Source organism: Bos indicus x Bos taurus, chromosome 19 (genome assembly GCF_003369695.1).
Source record: "Bos indicus x Bos taurus breed Angus x Brahman F1 hybrid chromosome 19, Bos_hybrid_MaternalHap_v2.0, whole genome shotgun sequence".
In the NCBI taxonomy this organism is placed as follows: Eukaryota; Metazoa; Chordata; class Mammalia; order Artiodactyla; family Bovidae; genus Bos; species Bos indicus x Bos taurus.
The window spans coordinates 13679442-13702214 of NC_040094.1; the positions used below are offsets into that span (position 1 = coordinate 13679442).

The 22773-nt window shown below is 39.3% G+C and overlaps 1 protein-coding gene and 1 pseudogene across 1 annotated transcript in view; one reads left to right on the forward strand and one right to left on the reverse strand.

The window, feature by feature from the left end:
* USP32 (ubiquitin specific peptidase 32) overlaps positions 1-22773 on the forward strand; it is a 203920-nt gene that overhangs the window by 48275 nt on the left and 132872 nt on the right. The window contains exon 2 of the mRNA XM_027518831.1: positions 16416-16543. Within this exon, the coding sequence (XP_027374632.1) occupies positions 16416-16543 (128 nt within the window). The remainder of the gene's footprint in view (positions 1-16415; positions 16544-22773) is intronic.
* Positions 21707-22773, reverse strand: part of LOC113877335 — a 35359-nt pseudogene continuing 34292 nt past the window's right edge.

Genomic DNA, 22773 nt, shown 5'->3' on the forward strand with positions numbered 1-22773 from the left:
TTCTGTTAATGATGTATTCTTTAAGATGTTGGAGACTTTCTCTGTAGCCCTCTTCTTTCTGAACTTGCCCTAGAATTGCCTTTGATGTCCATACTTTTGCCAACAGTTCCTTAACAGCAGTCTAAGCCTTTTCTATCAAGTATCTCAAAACTCCTCCAGCCTCTACCCATTGTTGTTGTTCAGTCGCTAAGTCGTGCCCAACTCTTTGAGACTCCATGGACTGCAGCACACCAGACTCCTCTGTCCTTCACTGTCTCCTGGAGTTTGCTCAAATTCATATCTATTGAATGGGTGATGCTGTCTAACCATCTCATCCTCTGCTGCCCCCTTCTCCTTTTGCCTTCTGTCTTTCGCAGCATCAGGGTCCTTACCAGTGAGTCAGCTCTTTGCGTCAGGTGGCAGAGTATTGGAGCTTCAGTTTCAGCATCAGTCCTTCCAGTGAATATTCAGGGTTGATTTCTTTTAGGATCTGCTTCTGCATTTTTATACATTTGTTACAGTAGCAGCTCACTTCTCAGTACCAAATTCTGTACCTATTAAACAGCTTGGGCTGCCATATCACAGGGCTTTCCTGGTGCCACAGCAGTAGTGAACTTGCCTCCCAGTATAGGAGATGTAGGCTCAATCCCTGGGTCAGAAAAATCTCCTGGCACAGGAAATGGCAACCCACTCTGGTATTCTTGCCTGGGAAACTCCAAGGACAGAGGAGACTGGCGTCTCAAAAGACTTAGACTCGACTGAGTGACTAAACAATACCACCACCATAACAAATACCATAGACTGGTTGGCTTAAAAAACAAATTTATTTTGTCTCAGTTCTGGAGATGGAAAGTCTACAAAAGTTTAGATTCTAGGAGAGTTTGGTTTCTGGTAAGGACTATTGGCTTGCAGATGGCTGCCTTCTTTCTGAGCTCCTCACATGGCCTTCTATGTATGTGGGAAGGTCCTAGAGACACTGTGAGTCATGTTTCTTCTTACGTGGACATTAATCTGATTGGCCCCACCCTTATAATCTCATTTAACAGGAATTACTTCTTAACTTAAATAGCAGAGACATTACCAACAAAGGTCCGTCTAGTCAAAGCTATAATTTTTCCAGTGGTCATGTATGGATGTGAGGGTTGGACTATAAAGAAAGCTGAGTGAATTGATGCTTTTGAACTGTGGTGTTGGAGAAGACTCTTGAGAGTCTCTTGGACTGCAAGGAGATCAACCAGTCCATCCTAAAGGAGATCAGTCCAGAATATTCATTGGAAGGACTGATGCTGAAGCTGAAACTCCAATCGTTTGGCCACCTCATGCGAAGAACTGACTCATTTGAAAAGACCCTAATGCTGGGGAAGATTGAAGGCAGGAGGAGAAGGGGACGACAGAGGATGAGATGGCTGGATGGCATCACCGACTCAATGGACATGAGTTTGAGTGAACTCCGGGAGTTGGTGATGGACAGGGAGGCCTGGAGTGCTGCAGTCTGTGGGATCTCGGAGTCAGACACAACTGAACAACTGAACTGAACTGACTTCTTAACTCCAAATGCAGTCACGCTGGGGGTTAGAGCTTCAGCATATGAATGTGTAGTGACACATACATTTGATCCATAACAGAAATGTAATTATGGTTGACCTTTGATTAACTTTAGGGGTTCAGGGTGCTGACCCACCACCCTAGTTAAATTTGGGTATAGTTAAATATGGGTTACCAATGAAATGTATGTTGATTTTCGATGCCTCTTTGTCTAATATTTTCTCTTTAACCTTTCTATTTTCACTTAATTAACTTTCTTATTTCATTTGCCTTCATTTCTTCAATCTTGTTCTACTTCTACTTCCTGCATCATTTCTTTCTTAGGCCAGCAAACTGATGGTGGGAATTTTGGTAAATATTTTTCCATAACGCTGGAGATCTCAAATCAGGGCCCAGTGGCCTTCTCTGTTATCAGAAGATGACATAAAATGAGGAGGAATGGATTTGTATGAGGGCTAATGTATATCTCTTTGGCTTTCTTTTTCAGATTTTTCAGATGTTTAGAGCATGGGTCCCCAAACCTCCAGCATTTAAGGCCTCATGATCTGATTTGGGGTCCATACGTGGAATGTGTTGCGTTCATATGAACAGTGAACACTTAGTATAGAAGTCTTAAATCAGATTTAATTTTTCATTAGCCTCCAGGTGTGCATTCCAAATTTTAAAAGTTTACATTTTATTATACTTCTTTCACACTCTTACCAGAATAACTCCTGAAAACATAAAACTCATTAGCATATTTATCACCGTAGATATTCCTTCCACTTCTTTTCCCATACTTTTCTTTCACAATTCCCACAATTTGCATTCCAGCCTCTCAAACTGTTCTGCAAACCAGTCATCTTCAACCTTTCTGAAACCAGGGACCCGTTTCGTGGAAGACCGGGGGTGGGGGTGGGGATGATTCAGGTGACTTACTCTGCACTTTATTTCTATTGTTATTACATCCGCTCCACCTCAGATCACCAGGCCTTAGATCCTGGAGACTGGGGACCCCCAGCTCTAAACATTCCTAACATCCTCTGACCTCTGTGCTCACTCCCTTCCTGATACCTGACTGTTCTTCCTGTTTCTCTGTCTTGGGCTCATTCTTAATTTTCTAGCGTGGGAATGGCCCCCTTTTATGAAACTTCCTAGATTCCTCTGTAACCTTCTGTACTCCCATATCACTTGCTTATACCATTTAGGCTATTTATTATATTCTACTTTGTGTTATTAGAATGTTACTTATGTATTCATTTATTTAGCAAACATTTGAATCCCTGGGTTCTACTTACAGACTTCAGTTTATTGTTTTGGGTTGGAGCCTGGGCATCAGAATTCTTTCAGTGCACCTCAGGTGATTCCAGGAATAAGAATTTATGGAATAAAGGTAAAACACAGTGCCCACAGACAGAGTTCAGAGCTGTGGTGGCTTGATGCTGAGATGCTGGTGGAGTGCCTCGGGAAGGTGCGTGGCAGTGCTTGCGGTGCATGATGCCTCTCTAATAGTCCTTTGGAAAACAAATGCTGAAAGCTGTTTTCTCTTGTCACCTTTTTTTCATAAAAACAAACATCCTCAGATTTCTTTTGGTTAACGAAAAGAGGTGCTAATGCAGGTTTCTCATTAAAAGTGAAGTGGTATAAAGTGAACTTTTGGAAACTGGGGGATACCTCTGTATGTGTGTACGCGTGCATGCAAAGTTGCTTCAGTTGTGTCCGACTGTTTGCGACCCTGTGGACTATAGCCTGCTTGGACCCAATGGCTTCTCTGTCCGTGGGATTCTCCAGGCAAGAGTACTGGAGTCAGTTGTTACCATGCTTTCCTCCAGGGGATTTTCCCGACCCAGCGATCAAACCCACATCTCTTATATCTCCTGCATTGGCAAGCGAGTTCTTTACCACTAGCTCTTCCTGGGAAGCCCTGCCTGTATATAATTAGTTGAAATACATAGTTTTGTTTAGCTTTCCTGATATTTTATGTAGCTGTATGGGCCATTCAGAATATGCTTGGATTACTATGTAACTGGAAACAGCTAGACAAACAGCAGTGAAATGTTTTTTCTGCTTTTGTTTATATTCTTGTTGTTGTTATTCAGTCGTTCAGTCATGTCCGACTCTCTGTGACCCCATGGACTGCAGCACGCCAGCCTTCCCTGTCCTTCACCATCTCCTGGAGTTTGCCCAAATTCATGACAACTGAGTCTGTGATGCCATCCAACCATCTCATCATCTGTTGTCCTCTTCTCCTCCTGACTTCAGTCTTTCCCAGGATCATGGTCTTTTCCAGTAGGTCAGCTCTTAGCAAGTGGCCAAGGTATTGGAGCTTCAGCTTCAACATTAGTCTTTCCAATGAATATTCAGAATTTATTTCCTTTAGGATTGACTGGTTTGATCTCCAAGGGACTCACTCTCAAGAGTCTTCTCCAACACCACAGTTCAAAAACGTCAATTCTTTGGCACTCAGCTTTCTTTATGATCCAACTCTGACATCCATACATGACCACTGGAAAAACCATAGCTTTGACTAGACGGACCTTTGTTGGCAAAGTGATGTCTCTGCTTTTTGTCTTTTTTTTTGTTGTTGTTCACTTATTATGTCTAATATATTGTCCATAGAGTTGAACTATGTACACCACCATATAGTGTGTAAATACTGACACTTTTAATTTTGCTTTTCTTTGCATTTTTTAATTCTAAAGGCTTGGCTAGGCACTTTTTCATTATTAAATGTTGGATTGAATTGCTAAGCAGTGATATCGTTTTGTTATTCCTGATCTTGGGGAAATCTTTTAATATTTCACTTTAAAGTTGGAAGAATTTTTACATGAAAGCATATGAAGTGTGATTTTTTTTTTAAAGATGTGATTTCTCAGATAAAGAAAATGCCCTGCTATTTCTAATTTGCTGAAAGTTTCATTTTGAAATAATGAAAGAGTTTTGAAGTTTATTAAATATCTCTTCTGTATCTGTAAAAATAATAGTAGATTTCCCCCCTTGTTTTATTTTCTTAATTTGATGCATTATGTTGAATTTTCAATGCTAAACTAATATTGTTTAGAAGAAATGCAAGTTGGTTGTAGCTTTGACTAGACGGACCTTTGTTGGCAAAGTGATGTCTCTGCTTTTTGATACGCTGTGTAGGTTTGTCATAGCTTTTCTTCCAAGGAGCAAGTATCTTTTAATTTCATGGCTGCAGTCATCATCTGCAGTGATTTTGGAGCCCCCAAAAATAAAGTCTGTTGTTGTTTCCATTGTTTCCCCATCTGTTTGCCATGAAGTGATGGGACCGGATGCATGTTCTTAGCTTTTTGAATGTTGAGTTTTAGCCAGCTTTTTCACTTGCCTCTTTCACCTTCATCAAGAGGCTCTTTAGTTCCTCTTCGCTCTCTACCGTAAGGATGGTGTCATCTGCATATCTGAAGTTACTGATATTTCTCCCGGCAATATCGATTCCAGCTTGTGCTTTATCCAACCCGGCAGTTCTCGTGATGTACTCTGCATATAAATAAATAAGGTGACAGTATACAGCCTTGACGTACACCTTTCCCAATTTTGAACCTGTCTGCTGTTCCATGTCTGGTTCTAACTGTTGCTTCTTGACCTGCCTACAGGTTTGTCAGGCAGCAGGTAAGGTGGTCTGGTATTCCCATCTCTTTGAGAATTTTACACAATATGTTGTGATCTACACAGTCAAAGGCCTTATATTTTAAAAATCCATTTAAAAACACCCTCTGCTACTGCTGCTAAGTCACTTCAGTCGTGTCCGACTCTGTGTGACCCCATAGACGGCAGCCCATCAGGCTCCTCCGTCTCTGGGATTCTCCAGGCAAGAACATTGGAGTGGGTTGCCATTTCCTTCTCCAATGCATGAAAGTGAAAAGTGAAAGTGAAGAAGGGTATTTGGGAGGGGGAAATTCCAGAAAGTTCCAAAAAACCACAAAACTTCAATTTGCCAGTCCTGTTACATGCAGACAACTATATATTGATAGCATCTAACCCTAACCCCGGTTGGATCCAGGGATTCCCTCAGGAGGACCGCGTTGGCGATTAAAAGGATAGATAAAAGGAGAAAGACACAGAGGCTTGACCTGACTGGTTTACGTGGGAAACTAATAAAGTTCGTGACACCGAACTTGCTCTGACTCCGGAGGCCACAGGCGCTCTCTCGAATCGCGGAAGGTGCCCCACCTTAGGCACCTTCTCGAGTGGGTCTTAGAAGCCCAGGCAAATAAGTAGTCTCAGAGAGCCCCCACGCTCCCATCATTCATCCTGAAGGAAGAACAGAGAAGAAAAGGAGAGAAAAGGAAACAAGAAAGAACGACACGGGGAGACCAAGCCTGATGAGCGAGGCCCACAACTTTATTTTCCAAAGTAGCTTTTATACCTTAAATTGTGCATAGAGAATAATAGGGGGTGTAGAGTCATGCAAGGTCAGCAGTCTTTGACTCCTATCGAAGCCAGGCTTTCTTTCTGCAAACTTATCATATGCAAAGGCTTTAGGTGATTTACATCATCTTCTGGCCAGGAGGCCTGTTAACATTTTATGACCCTTTCTTCAGAAAACTTATTTTTCTTTAAAGGTGATTAGTCTAAAGTCAGGCGCCACCCTCCGAAAGCATTAGATAAAGTTGCATTCCTATAGGGCAAAAGTGTGGTGGGCTGTAACAAGGAAAGAATTAACTCAAGGGTCCAAGGTTACAAACATTAAAGTTACTACTTACATTTCTATATAGCAACTATATTAATCAATACACTCCCAGGGACACAGTAGGTAAGGGATATGGAAACTTGGCAGCAAGCATTAGCTCAAGAAAGAAATCCTCTACTAGTTCTATTCTTAAAATTTTAATTTTCTGAGAAGCTCTGCATTGTTAGAATATCTTAAGCTTCCCGTGCCTCTCGTGGTTGGGAGGCTGTGAACAATCACATGGGTAGCTGCAGGAGTCCAAACAAACCTGTCAGGCAAGCTAGAAAGTCATCGGAGGGGTTTGAATTGAAACACTCCTATTATGCCCAGGAGATTTATTAACTAGAGCTCTAAGTTGATTTTTTTCAGAGAAAGGTGGTTGGGGATAGCCCCCGTTAATGTCAGAAGAGTTGGTGAAAGTCGTGAAATAGTAAAACAGACAGATTCTGGTTTGGGGTAGACGCTCAGGCAGATCCAGGGGGGCCCTTGAGCCCTGACTCGCCTTGCCCATCAGGGCTCTCCTGCATGACCTTGTCATGGGTGGGAACTCCCGTGCTGGCTCCTGGCAGCAGTTTACCTCACATTTATATTGTTTTAGGTATTATGAGGAATTGTTTAGTTGCTAAGTCGCGTCCAACTCTTTGCAACCCCATGGACTGTAACCAGCCAGGCTCTTCTGTCTATGGGATTTCCCAGGCAAGAATACTGGCGTGATTTGCCATTTCCTTCTCTAGGGGATATTTCAGTTTCCTGTGTTGATAGGCAGATTCTTTACCACTGAGCCACCAGGGAAGCCCATTAGAAAGGATATGGAGATGACTTAAAATACAGAGTATAAAAAAAATCTAGAGGAGGACTTCTTTAGATCATATGCAAATACTACATCGTTTAATATAAGAGATTTTGTTCCTCCCTGGATTTTGGTGAGTGGAGTGGCAGTGCTTGTCTTGGAACTGATTCCCTGAGGATACTAAGAGGTGACTTGGGTGCCTTCTTTACAATTAATGAATGACAATACTTTCTCTATGCTTGTCTGTCATACCTGCAGAAATGGCCTCCTTTTTCTTGATGTTTCTCCTCCTTGCTTTTTCTTTTCCTTCCGTCCCTTTGTTCCAGGGTTAGGTGGGTCTGCTGGGGTAGTAATATTAGTCTGCAGGTAAGGAGGAAAAAGGAGAGGGGCAGAAAAAGATTGTTCTTTTTTGAACTTTTACCTCCTCCCTCTGGACCTCATTTGTCACAACTTTCTTCCAGAGTTAGGAGTGGAAAGGGAACAGGGCTGCTCTCATTGCTGCTGGAAATCTCCTCTCCTCCTAGACTGGCATTATTGGACATCCATTCTTTTCCTGCATTTAAACCTTTATTATACACAGACACACACACACACACACACACACACATAAGTGACAGTGTTAGATTCAAATATATGTATGTTTTGTTTGTGCTCATAACCAGTTGACCACAGGTTTCCAAACTTGGCAGCTGGTGGGCCATATTAAGACTGCATATTGGTTAATTTTTTTTTTAATTAACTGCTAATACTTTTAAAGTAGAGAGATTTCACAAAAATTTTACATTCTTGGGTTCCTTATTGCTACATTGCAGCCTATGCCTGGAACTTAGTAGCAGCTTCATGCTGGGGAAGGAATATGTGTTTTCTAGGGTTCCACAGGCCCTACCTGCCCCACTTCATTTATATTACCAGTATTTCTGTTTTTGAACTTTGCATCATTAGTCTTTACTACCACCAGTAATTCCTTTTATTCTTGAACTTGTGTTCCAGAGCAGAGGAGCTACAGAATATTTTATTCATACAACTTTTTTTCCCAGTGTCGAATCTGAGAATAGTCAGGTACAAAGGAGATGCCTCATGTTTCTGGCCTTTTGTGTTGGAATTACACATGTATGTTCATTTATTTGGACAGTATTTATTGATAGTGATGGGAGAGAATCAAATGAAATTCGGTTCAGAAATAGTGGAGAGTGTTAAGTACAAGTTTCTTGTTAGTGCCCACCACCCTGCCTATGTAGTCCGTCACTGGGATATAGACTGCCTGGATGACTTCAGCGTCCTCCCCTTAGCTCACACAGTATACTGTTGCTTTCATCCTGCGCTGAAAACCAAGTAATGAGAGAGAGTGGGAAAGTCTTAGATGAGAAGGTGTTCAGGAAACACAGATTTGTGGTTACGTTTAAACCAAATCCAGCCACATCAGTCACTGTTACACCAGTTGATACAAGCTGTAAATCTTACTTCTCTATTCCCAACTGGCACAGTGGTAAAGAATCCACCTGCCAATGCAGGAGGTGCAAGAGACGCAGGTTTGATCCCTAGGTTGAAAAGATTTTCTGGAGTAGGAAATGGCAACCCACTCCAATATTGTTGCCTGGAAAATTCCATGAGCAAAGGAACCTGGTGGGTTACAGTCCATGGTGTCACAAAGAGTCAGACACAACTGAGTGACTGAGCACGCATGCATATAAATCCTACTTAGCTCAGAAGACAAGTATTTTCTCTTGTAACTGGTGATTCAGTTCAGTTCAGTCACTCAGTCGTGTCCGACTCTTTGCAACCCCATGAATCGCAGCACGCAAGGCCTCCCTGTCCATCACCAACTCCTGGAGTTCACCCAAACTCGTGTCCATCAAGTCGGTGATGCCATCCAGCCATCTCATCCTCTGTCATCCCCTTCTCCTCCTGCCCCCAATCCCTCCCAGTATCAGGGTCTTTTCCAATGAGTCAACTCTTCAAATGAGGTGGCCAAAGTATTGGAGTTTCAACTTAGGTTGTTTATATTGATAAGTTGCTATATTAGGTTTATTATAGGTCAGCTAGGTCTTGAGAATGTCATGCTTTGGATGCCCAAATGTGAGAAGAAATCACAACAAGGAGATCTTGATATGAAATATATATATATATGTGCAAATAGTCACTAGAATCACAACTAGCTATCTGCTTTGTTCTTAGTTGTACTTAGTGATGTAGTTTGGGAGCACTCTTTCCCGTTTTTAGGTGTTCTTCCCTGTGCACAACTATGTCTTTTATGTTTACTGTATTGTCATTGCTTATTCATGAGTCTGTCTCTTGGCTGAGTTCCTCGAAGGCAAACTTGGCTTATTAGTTTTGTGTTCCTCATGGCCTAGCACAGTTTTTGGGCATGTGATCAGTAAGGGCCCAGTAACCTTTAATTAATGATTGGTTGACTGATTGCATTTCAGAGGGTCTTACTGGAGGGATTCTGTTTCTGTGGTAAACACCATAATCTTTATTTTATTTCTGTTTCAGTATTTGCCTTTTCTTTGTAATTGCTTTTATCAATACTTTCGTGCTCTAATCATTAAGTGACTATCAAGTACTTTATTTTTCTTACCATATCTTGTATTTGAGTGTGAGTTGCTAATTCTCACTAATTGAATATTTTGAAAACTGATCTTGAAATCAAGGCTTTCTGTTGAATGAGGTTTGTGTTCAGTTCTCTTAAAAATTTGTGTTGATATGAGAAGAGCAAACTTTCTCCCTTATTCCCTTGTCTTTTATTCATACTTCCTGTTTGAGCGACTTTCACTTTCACTTTTCCTGTTTGAGAAAGGATTTTAGTTCTGTTCCTATAGTTTTCAATAAGATTCTAGTTGGTTTCTTAACTCTCATGAGTGTTATAGGTTAGTTGAAATGTTTCTACAGTTCCTTAGATTAAGCAAAACCTAAAGTAAAACCAGTCCTTGAGATTTATTTATTTGGCTGAGCTGGTTCTTCAGTAGCAGCATGTGGAATCCAGTTCCCTGATCAGGGATTGAACCCCGAGCCCCCTGCATTGGGAGCAAAGAGTCCTAGCCACTGGACCACCATGGAAGTCCCAAGATTTATTTTTTTGAAGGTGAAATACCTCTTTAAGATATTATCATTGTGGTCAGATGTATTAGTTTACTGTCAGACTTTCCACTTTTATTCTGGAGTCCTTTCTTCATTTCTAATCTGGTCTTGTTCTCTGTGCTTACTGCGTAGCTGTCCTCCTCAGATACCTTAATCATCCTGGAAATTTCCTTTACCTCTCTCCTGTTGCAGTCCGTCCAACTCTCACATCCATACGTGACTACTGGAAAAACCATAGCTTTGACTAGATGGACCTTTGTTGGCAAAGTAATGTCTCTGCTTTTTAATATGCTGTCTAGGTTAGTCATAGCTTTTCTTCCAAGAAGCAAGCATCTTTTAATTTCGTGGCTTCAGTCACCATCTGCCTTGATTTTGGAGCCCCCAAAAATAAAGTCTGTCACTCTTTCCATTGTTTCCCCATCTATTTGCCATGAAGTGATGGGACCAGATGCCATGACCTTAGTTTTCTGAATGTTGAGTTTTAAGCCAACTTTTTCACTCTCTTCTCTTACTTTCATCTAGAGGCTCTTTAGTTCTTTGCTTTCTGCCATAAGGGTGGTGTCATCTGCATATCTGAGGTTATTGATATTTCTCCTGGCAATCTTGATTCCAGCTTGTGCTTCATCCAGCCTGGTATTTCATATAATGTATTCTGCATATAAATTAAATAAGCAGAGTGACAATATACAGCTTTGATGTACTCCTATAAAGAAAGCTGAGTGCCAAAGAATTGATGCTTTTGAACTGTGGTGTTGGAGAAGACTCTTAAGAGTCCCTTGGGCAGCATGGAGATCCAACCAGTCCATTCTAAAGGAAATCAATCCTGAATATTCATTGGAAGGACTGATGCCGGAGCTGAAACTGCAATACTTTGGCCATCTGATGTGAAGAACTAACTCACTGGAAAAGACCCTGATGCTGGGAACAATTGAAGGTCGGGGGAGAAGGGGCTGACAGAGGATGAGATGGTTGGATGGCATCACCGACTCGATAGACATGAGTTTGAGTAAGCTCTGGGAGTTGGTGGTGGACAGGGAAGCCTGGTGTGCTGCAGTCCATGGGTCACAAAGAGTCAGACACGACTAGTGACTGAACTGAAGTGCTATAGTCAGTGTTTCCTGGATCTGTCTTCTTTCCTTTGTTTACCCCCTCATTTTGTTGTAGGGCAGTCTCCTGTAACTTTCTGGAAAAGGTACAAGAGAGTATCGTACTTTTTTCCTTGTTATATTTTTACAGTACCCTATTCTTATTTGGATGTAATTTTCTTATTCTCCTTTTCTGAAAATATTTGAAGGTTTTCACTTTTTTTCATCCTTCATTAGTATTTCTACTTACCCCTCCTTTCCCCTATTTGTCTTGGTAATTTTCTTATTGAAATCTTCCTCAATATTTGGTGTTCTTTGACTGTTCATTCTTTTTTTTTTTCAGTCTATGCTATTGATACATAATTTATATACAATAAAATGCATAGATTTTAAGAATTCAGTAAGTGAACAGTTGTTCACTTTTGTAGCCACCACCCCAATCAAATATATAAAACATTTCCACACCTCAGAATAGTTCCCTCCTATCTCTCTGCAGGTGTCTGTTTCCTACAACTCCAGTCACATACTCCCTACTTCACTACCTGTCAACCACTGTCTTGGACACCATAACTGGTTTTGCTCCTTTGCGACTTTTATATATAATGTAGTCATATGGTATATGCTCTTCTGTGTCTGGCTTATTTTGCTCAGTGTAGTTTTTGAGATTCATTTATGTTGATGCATGGATCAGTAGTTTCTTCATGTTTACTGCAGAATACTATTCCATTGTATGCTATACTGCATTTACTTCATCACCTGTTCCTTTATCAAGGGGTTATTGTTTCTAGTTTTTTTTTTCCTATTGTTAATAAAGCTCCTATGTATATTTCTGTGCAGTATTTTCTTGTGTAATTAACAAGGAGTGGAATTAATTGGGTTATAAGGTTAAGTATATGTTTAACTGTATCGTGTCGTGAAGTTGCTCAGTCGTGTCCTACTCTTTGTGACCCCATGGACTGTAGCCTACCAGGCTCCTCCCTCCATGGGATTCTCCAGGCAAGAGTACTAGAGTGGGTTGCCATTTCCTTCTCTAAGGAATCTTCCCAACCCAGGGATGGAACCTGGGTCTCCTGCATTCCACGCAGATGCTTTAACCTCTGAGCCACCAGGGAAGCAACTGTATAATGACTATCAAACTGACTTTTTATTTTAAATAGTTTATGCATTAAAAGATTGATTGGAAGACTTATATGTTTGAGTATATCCCTTGTTGTGGATGCTAGATGGCATCCAGTGTTGCTGGATGGCATCACCGATTCAATGGACGTGAGTCTGAGTGAACTCCGGGAGTTGGTGATGGACAGGGAGGCCTGGCGTGCTGCGATTCATGGGGTCGCAAAGAGTCGGACACGACTGAGTGACTGAACTGAACTGAACTGATATCCCTTGTTGACTTGTGGATTTTCCTTTTGGGAACCCAGCCATTTTTAAAAGGGAATGGCGGCATCCCCCTCACCCCATGTCGGTAACAGTAGGTCTTTGTTCTAGGATCATTTACTTTCTTCAGAGAAGAATGCTTATTGATTCTGCCCAGGGGGAGAACAGGGGGAGGGAGGGCAGCACGATGCAGATGCTGACTTAATCTTCACCTTTTTTCATACCTCATTGTCCTTCCTGTAGCTAAACCCGGTGTGGTCGAGTATGGAGCCTTTCTGTCTCTGTGTCTTTGGTTTCTTGATATATATCTACATCTAAAAGTGGTGTGCGGTGGCTAGATGGTAGATTGGTGCCTGACTCTTGTGCTTTAAGGGACCTGAGATTAGTCTAAGCACTTCTCTTGTAACTTTCAACCAATTTCTCTTCCATCCCGCTTTCTACCGCTACCCTCCCTTTTTTGTGTGTGGTAACTGGTACAGTGAATTCCGGAGCCTTTTTTGGGTGCTCTAGACAGGTTAAGTTAGTTTACTTTCTTGTCCACATTTCTCAGTTGGTTTCAATTGCTTAGGTTTCAGTTTTCATGGGTCTGCTTAAGTGAGTCACCACTCTTCCAGACACTAATGTTCCCCAGAAAAAGATTGACTCTCATAGTTCCTCAGTTCTTCTTTCTCCTATTTTCTTTGTCCTTGTGAGTTTGTGTCCTTTTTTAATTCTTACTGCAATTTTAGTGAAGTCTGTAGAGAGAAAGGAGGTAAAGAAAAATCCCACGTGTTGAACTTTCTAATTTTTCCAGAGATTGCCTTTTCTTTCTAAATTAATATTATGTTTTCCTACCTTAAATTTTCTAGGCTTGATTCTCTTTTGTTTTCCATCCTGCCTAAATTTTTATTTTGAAAATTTTGAAGGTTTCACTTGTATAGTGAACACTTTTAGGTATTCCTTGTCTGCAGGTTGGAGACAAGGAATTGTCAGATTTTATTTTTTAATAAAAATACTGTTTATTTTCAGTAAGTATGGATCTCTGGCAGTATTTTAGTGTCTGATAGTCTATTTTGTGCCTATACAATAGCTTATTCAGTCTGTCTGTTTGCTTTTGTTGTTGTTTAGTTACTCTGTCGTGTCTGACTCTTTTGGCTATCATAGACTGTAGCCCGCCAAGTTTCCCTGTCCATGAGATTTCCCAGGTAAGAATACTGGAATGGGTTGCCATTTCCTTATCCAGGGGATCTTCCTAACCCAGGGATTGAACCTGCGTCTCTTGCTTTGGCAGGTGGATTCTTTACCACTGAGCCACCAGGGAAGCCCTGTTTGCTTTTACAAATGCTTTAAAAAGTTTATGTGTATGTCTTCTCATGTTATAAGTGAATAGATTCATTAGTCATCAGTCATCATTGCTTTTTTTAAACATATTACCAAGCATTCCTTCAAATATCTGTAACCAACAGTGTATAGATTCTCACAGTGATTGATTTTTCTTGTCTTCTCTGGACTACGAACATCTAATTTGTTAGTAAAGCCATTAATGAAAAGTAGGCATACTGAAGAAATAGGTATTCCAGTCGCTGAAGGAATTTCTCCTCCATAACTATAATTTATAAAATTATCTTTCTTTTGTTTTTTCACTTTTGCATTCTAAAAAGGGGGGGGAAATCAGTAAATTGGGATGTTAATATTATGAATTTATTTTTTTTAATGAATTAAGCATTTAGTAGTTATACTTTTCTGTAGCTGCTTATTTGTGTATTAGTTCTTATTGTTTTATCATTGACCTACAGGTTGTAGAATTTGTGAACTTTCCCTCCCTACCACAGACTTCTTGACTGATAATCTGTGTGCCAGGCACTCTTCAGTCTTTATCTTGCTGGCCCTTTCTGCCTTCCTCGAGTGTGTAGACCAGCCCCTTCTTCTTGTCCTTTGGAAACTGCTTTTGTTTTTCCCAAGTATTCCTTGTCAGTCTTGTTTGAATATTTTTTTCTTTCTCAGCAGGTACTGGAAGCATTGCTTTCTTCCAGTTTTGTCTCTATGTCATTTGTGCTCTTTATTCATGACTTTAATTGCCAGCTACATGCTCATGACTTTCATCAAACCTTGCCTAAACTTTACACTCATAATTGTAAAAACTCAGTGGGTTTCCTGAAGGTTGCTCATTTTCAGTATGTCCTTATCATTTCAGTTCAGTTTAGTTCGGTCGCTTAGTCGTGTCTGACTCTTTGCGACCCCATGAATCGCAGCATGCCAGGTCTCCCTGTCCATCACCAACTCCCGGAGTCCACCCAAACTCATGTCCATTGAGTCGGTGATGCCATCCAACCACCTCATCCTCTGTCATCCCCTTCTCCTCCTGCCCTCAATCTTTCCCAGCATCAGGGTCTTTTCCAGTGAGTCAGTTCTTCACATCAGGTGGCCAGAGTATTGGAGTTTCAGCTTCAACTTCAGTCCTTCCAATGGATACCCAGGACTGATCTCCTTTAGGATGGACTGGTTGGATCTCCTTGCAGTCCAGGGGACTCTCAAGAGTCTTCTCCAACATCACAGTTCAAAAGCACAAATTCTTCAGCACTCAGCTTTCTTTACAGTTCAACTCTCACATCCATACATGACTAATCATTTAATTTTATTATTTATCATTTTTCCTTCCTCACTTTTTTTTCTTACATTCCCTTTCTATATGCTAAGACCATCCTTCAGAGTTTCTCAGGGTAGAATCCTGAATGTTATTCTACATTACTTCTACTCTTCAGTTAAGTTTCAAATTCTGTTGACTTTTCTTCTAAATAGTTCCCCAACAGCTTCTCCTTTTTCTTCTCATAGTAGCAGTCCACCTTTTGCTTCCACATTTTGCTTACCACAGAACTTGTAAACTACCTGAATTTTATCTGACTGTGTTCTGTTTCCTATCTGCCTGGAGTTCATACCTGAATTGTGTCTGACTGAATCCCTTCCTTACTGTGTCAGAACAGAATTGCTATGACTTGGTCAATGACTGCCTTAGGTTTATCTTACTACTCCCAGCCTTGTTCATTTTTTTCTGGTAACTTTATACATCCTGCTCTGTATACTTTCAAACAAACTATTATCTCTGCCTGGCATGCCCTTGTCCGTTTCGCTTGGGTTAACCTTTAAATTTCCATCCAGCCTTCCATCCATAAGTCTTTTTTTTTTTTTAATTTTATTTTATTTTTAAACTTTACATAATTGTATTAGTTTTGCCAAATATCAAAATGAATCCATCACAGGTATACATGTATCTTTCTTCTCCAGCGTGGGCTAAAGGCACCATTTGTGGTACCTTCACTTACCGCATAGTACTAAAGAATAGTTTTCTCTCCTTGTAGACAGAGATTGTTCTATTCAGTGAAAGGCTTCAATGCCTAAAATAAAGTAATGGCTCAGTAATTTTTTTGTTAGTGGATGTCTAAAAATTATAGTTTATTAGCATCATCTATTTATAGGTTACTTTCTTTGTTGAGGATGATACAGTTTAAGCTAAATTTGGGAGCATGGATAAATAGGTGCTCAAAGAGTACAAATAACATAATTTTTATTCCAGAGGAGTACATTGCTGCTGAAAAGGTATTAATGTCAGAGCCTAATGCCATTCAGCTTACCTGCTAATTGTTACCTCTTCTTTACCCCTGCCTAGAATTTGTATGCATAATTTAATGTTCTGCCAATTGAAGACAGTGGGTCAAGAATTTTCATATTTATTTTTAAGATTAAATTTGAAAATATTAGAATTATAAAAAATATCTTTGGATTTATTTTACTTATTTGGGAAGAGAAGTAGTATTTGCTAGTTTTTGTTAGGAACTGGGTTGAAAAAAAAGTAAAGATTTTGAGAGACATCTTTTCTCCTCAGGTTTCTTACCCATCTTCTGTTTCTGAATTGCAGTTACAGATGTCGAGCTGAAACGACTGAAAGATGCCTTCAAGAGGACTTGTGGACTCTCGTATTACATGGGCCAGCACTGCTTCATCAGGGAAGTGCTTGGAGATGGAGTGCCTCCAAAAGTTGCCGAGGTAATCTTCATGCTCTAAGTTTTCCTTTGAGATAGTTATCCACCAGTCTGAATTCTTGAGGGTTCTCCTGGTCTTGACCGATTTAATCTTCCCTACAGTTATTTTTCTTGCTGAGTAGGTAAATAGGTCTTGTTTTAGATGTCAATATGGCTGTGTTGTTAGAGGCCAAATGGGAGAACTGCAGGCGTGCAGCTGAGCTTCTGTGTACTTCTGATCTTTAAGAGCCGCAGATCATAATCATGGGACCATTTCTATGATTGGCTTCTTATTCTTATGAACTTTGTCACTCTGACATGTCCTTTTTATGTTGGGAGTGTTTTTATAAACTTTGAGTTTTAAATCTTTCCATATAGTAAGACCTAATTAAATTAATTCTGTAAAATTATTTTGTATATGAAACTTGTAAAGTCTTATTTAGATTCCGTAAAAAATTTTTAGGTAGAGATGCAGTGAGCTAAGTTGGTATAAATATTCCCTTTCTAACATTAAATTCACTGCCTTATGCAGTGAATAAAGTATATATACAGTTATGTAATATGTCATTTGAAAGGTGAAATGAGAATACAGTTAATAAAACTGAAAATTATAGTAAGAATTTTAAGCTTAGTGTATTTCATAAACCTTAATTCACTGTCCTAATTAGTGACGGTTGTAATTTCTAACCTGTGCTATGTGCTTTTGAGTTTATGGTTTATAATATAGAAAGTACACTTACTGCTTTTTTTATGTGTGTTTTACTTTTTTTCTTGGTGGGGATATATGGTGTATTAATTTTATCATGTATTCTTGTGTAGAATTATTATGTACTTTCTTGCTGTCTTTATTTTGGATTTATGACAATTTTTTCCTAATACTATTTATTGGGACCTTTTTTCAGTATGAATCCATCCTCCTGTTTTGTCTTAAATGCTAATATAATATAAAAATTTGGAATTTAGAATTTTTCATTTTAGGATATAATTAGCAATTTAACGCAGAGAGGGCAATGGCACCCCACTCCAGTACTCTTGCCTGGAAAATCCCATGGATGGAGGAGCCTGGTAGGCTGCAGTCCATTGGGTCCCTAAGAGTGGGACACGACTGAGCTACTTCACTTTCACTTTTCATTTTCCTGCATTGGAGAAGGAATGGCAACCTACTCCATTGTTCTTGCCTGGAGAATCCCAGGGACGGGGGAGCCTGGTGGGCTGCCGTCTATAGGGTCGCACAGAGTCGGACACGATTGAAGTGACTTAGCAGCAGCAGCAATTTAACGAATTAATATAAGTTGCCAATTAGAGGAAGGGATTTAAACTGGATCCATAGTAATTAAAACAACATTCTTCCAAATTCAAATATATACTAACTTGAGCCTTTCTTTTTCTTCAGCTTCTTCCTTAGGTCAAAATTGTCAGACTGTAAATTCGTGCTGCCGAGAAAACTTAAGTTAGAATATCTGATTTATTTCTTTGGATCATGTATAAAGATTTACATGTGTCCATCTACATATCTATAAATAGATGTCCGTTCAGGTCCTTGTTCAGTTTTTAATTGGGTTATTTGTCTTTTTAATACTTGAGTTGTAAGAGTTCTTTATGTATTCTAGATCCCGGTCCCTTATAAGATACCTGGTTTGCAAAAATATTCACTCGTCACATAATTCACTCTCTTGATGGGCTTACCCATTCTTCCTTTCATTCCTTGTTTCGTCTGGGAAACTAAGGTCACAAAGATTTACTCTTCTTTTTCCCTGTAAGAATTTTAGCTTTTACTTTTAGGTCTCATCTGTTTTGTGCTAATTTTTGTGTATGGTGCGACGAGTCCAACTTTGTTCTTTTGCAAATAGCTTTTTAGTTGTCCTGTTACCAAGTCCAAGCTCCTATTGCTCATTGCATTACAGGTCAGTAAATCAAGAGATGTGTTGTTGGTGCCAGAAATAGCAACTTTTTCGAAAAGCCAGCAGATCAGGAAGATAGATGGTCAACTAGTGTCCCAGAGAACTGTCTTATACCTGAATTAGAAGTTAGGCTTTACACTGAAAGGGGAGAGAGGGTGTGGCAGGTTTTTGCAAACTTTTCGGTACCTTTGTTCTTACAGCTGTCCAGGCAGGTCTCATCACAATGTTCCTAGACCTCCTATGAGATAACAATTATTCTCCATTCTACTTTTTATTTCTATATGAGTGAGCCTTGAGAATGGGCTCTCCTGTATGTTTCAGGCTATAGCATTCTTTTACAAAAGGTGCAGAGCCTGCATGACTAAGCAGAGGCAGCAGAGCACAAGGGTTAGAGTTAAAGGAATGGATTCAGTATGGAGTCAGGTTTCTTCCTGTCAGTTACAGTCGTAGCACTGTTTGTTGAAAAGATTATTCTTTCCCATTGAATTTTCTTATCACTGTTGTTGAAAAGCAGTTGACCATAAGCATACGGTTTTATTTCTGAATTCTCAATTCTATTCCACTGATTTCTGTCTGTGCTTGCATCAATACTGCATTATCTCGATTACGCTAGCTTTGTAGCAAGTTTTTAAATCAGAAAGTGTCATCTCCTTAGCTTTATTCTTTTTCAAGTTGTATCTGTTCTGGGTCCCTTGCATTTACATATGAATTTTAGTATCAGCTTTTCAATTTCTGCAAAAGAGGCTGCTGAGATTTTAATAAGGGTTGCATTGACTCAGAGTACAGCCATTTTAACAATATGTTAAATCTTCTGATTCATGAAATTAGAATGCCTTTCTATTGATTTAGATTTTTAATTTCTTTCAGTGATGTTTTGTAGTTTTCAATGTACAAGTCAAATGTCCATCAGTAGAACAAAATGTGGTATATCTGTAGAAAGGAATATTGTTAATAAAAAAGGAGTGAAGTTTTCTGTTACATTCATGGATAAACCTTTAAAACATTCAAAGTCAAAGATGCCAAACACAAAGACCACATAATTTTTTGTTCCATTTGCATGAAATGGCCAGGGTAGCCAACTCTATAGAAACAGGAAATTAATGGCACTTTCGTTAAAATTTTAGCTGGTTTTTTTCCTTACTTTCTTGCATAGTAGTTGCCTCTTACCCCTGTTGTTGTGGAGGAATCTGTCCTTCTTGAAATGTCAAATACAGGTTTCCCTGTTAGCTCAGCTCTCTGATATGCTCAAGAAATGTAAGATGATAGTTAAACGGTTTTTTCTTGTTTTTTTGGTTAGGAGTGACACTCTTTCAGGCTTTCTACAGCTAAGGTGAAAATGGAACTCCCTGGAGCGTCATTTATATGTGAATATTTTGTAAATTTCATTTTACCCAAAATTATTTCAGGAGTCTCTGTCCTTTGGACTATGTGTTAAAAATTATCACTGGCTAGAATAACTAAAGTAATTGTTTTACAAGAACGATCTTAATTTTAAGTTGTAAAATCTACAGTGATAGTTTCAAATTTCAATTTCTTTGCAGCTTACACATTCTTGTGTGTAAATTCTACCACAGTATTAAACACAAAAAGAATTTTATAAATGCTTTTAGTGATGGTGGTGAGCTTCATTTATTCTATTATTTACTGACCTAGGCTTATTTTAAGTGAGAAGTACTTTAGCACGTGAGTATTGATTAGTGCATATAACATAGTGTAAGTTTTAAAGTACTATAAGGAATTAAGTACTTCTGTCTTTGATCTCTGGTGTGTTTTCGTGGAACGGGTGTCTGTATAGTGTCTCATACAGTAATCTCAAAGAATGAGTGACCCCCATTAAGCTTAGTTCTGGAACAGTTTCAGCATTTGTGTAAAATGAGCCTTTTGCTTATTTCAGGCATCTCTCCAAGGCAGGCAGGTTAATAGATAGATTTCATCAACTTTTGTGTGTATTTGGGAAAAGGATTGAATTTATGAGTATGTTTCATCCTTGCAGAGTACATAGTTATTTGCTAAAGAGGAAATAGTACATTTGAAGTAGAATGGAAGTATAAATCTGGGCAGATAGTTTTGAAATTTGAATTTAGATAATAGTGGGTAGGCAGACTCATAGAATGGAAGATCTGTATTCTCTAGTTGCAGGGAAATGAGGGGATTTCTAAACAAAGTGATTAGTTGCAAAGCTAAGGAAATAATCATTCCACTGTATATAGTCATTGTGAGATCTTTCTTAAAATCCTTTGGAGAGTTTGGGCCTTAAATCTAGGTGAAGAGGGTCACCTACTCCTGGTGAGATTGTGAAAATAATGATTTGAGGCAATAGTCGTGTTTTAACACCAGTATCAGATCCCAGCGTTTGAACCTGGGTCTCCCACATTGCAAGCAGATGCTTTACCGTCTGAGCCACCAGGGAAGCCCCCCTTTATAAGAAAAGCCACAGAACCCCTTTAAGCTGCCAATTGTGGATGGAGAAAGAACTTTATTCCCTAGTTTATCAGAGCTTTTCTTTACAGTAGTAGTAATAACATAATATCAAGAGCAAGGAAAGATAGTTTTGGAATCTTCATGCAGAAGGATGCTGAAACCATCCTCTTGTTTGAACATTAAATCTTTTCCAAATTAGAGGAAAATGCACATTTTAAGCAAAAACAATCACAGACCCTGGAGTGTTTTTAGCATAGTGATCAACATGTGCAGACAAGTAACTGATTAGTAGTATATTTTGCCATTAGTATTGATAAATTTATGCTGAAGTATTCGTATTGCATTTAGGTGGCCCTTGGGATTCGAGACATGCATTTACTAGACAGTCTAGGTTTAGGGGGACTACCCATAGAATACAGGTTTGTGATTTTTTGTTTGTTTGTTTTGATGTTTGTTGATCAGTATTATTGATTGCATTCCTTTATGTTGGATTTACTAGCATCATGGATAACAACTTTCTTGACAACTCCAGTCATTGACTGTTATCTCTTGATGCTATTGATCATTGACTATTATAAAAGACTAATATATCAACCAGAGAAAAGCAACTAATGTTTTCATTTGTTACATTAAATCCTAATCTTGACCTTATGGCTAACAGGAGAAAACTAAGCAGGCTACTGATTTAAAATCTTTCCTTGGAACTAGAATCTATAAAATATCCACTGGTCTTTATCTTAACTGCATCACTTAAAAAAATTTATTAATTTGGTTGTGTTGGTTGTGGCATGTGAAATCTTCGATCTTTGTTGTGGCACACAGACTCTTAGTTGTGACATGTGGGATCTAGTTCCTCTCCCAGGGATTGAACTCGGTCGCTCGCACTGGGAGGTGGAGTCTTAGCCACTGGACCACCAAGGAAGTCCAACTGAATCACTTTTGTTCATAGTGTAATATTCATGCTAGTTCTTAAATTTTATTTTATTTTTAAAAAATATTTCTCTTTGTATGACTGGTCAAAAAAGATTCCAAAGGGTCTGTTAGATGAAGATAGTGAGAGAATATATCACTCCCTTCTTGTAAAATTATATATAGACTTTTTTAAAAAGTACATTATTGTCTTGATGGTTCTTAACTGCCAAGTTTTATCCTAGAACAATTTTTTCCTTTGTCTGTAGATACCACTTACTGAACAATGGGGTACACATTTAGTTGGCAGTTCTATAGTTCGGATGGATTTCTGGTTTCACATCAGACGGTGCTTAAAAGCTCATTGATTACACTTTCCATGGACTTGATGTAGCTTGCATTCAGTTCTTTTATCTTCTTCAGTGTTTCCACTTCTTTTTCTCCTGAGATGTTACTTCTGACAGCCCATTATTTTAGCATGTTTCTGTCGAAACTGCTGATTTTGCATTCTCTGCTGATCAGTAGCTGCCATCTCTTCTTACTTGGCTTGGTGCAGTCATTTTGGTTTTTCTCTTCTTGGCTTTCTTGAGTTTGTCCTTGTCCCTTTTCTCTGCCTGGAGGAGCTGGTGGATTCCCTGTGACTGGCTGGTCCTGGTGGCAGCTTCCAGTCCGGCAGCTTCTGTGACTCTAGGAAGTGATGGATCTATTCATCCTTTGAGGAATCACTGCACAGCTCACACTATTGTGTCAACAGTGAGTTCTAAGCACAGCTGCCTGTTACAAACGGCCTGACGGAGTGAGCTATCCTAGAGCAGTTTTTCAACAGTTTCATAAACTGTTGGAAAACAAAGTTTATAGTAGAAGAGCTGACATGTTATTAAGCATAATGGGACTAGGGAACTCCTTGTATAAAACATTGTGTCAAATACGTTACATAAATTATGAATGTCTAAGTGGTATGCCAGATGTCAAAGAAGTTACTCACTTACATTGGTACTAAAAATTACTCTTATAGAAAATAACT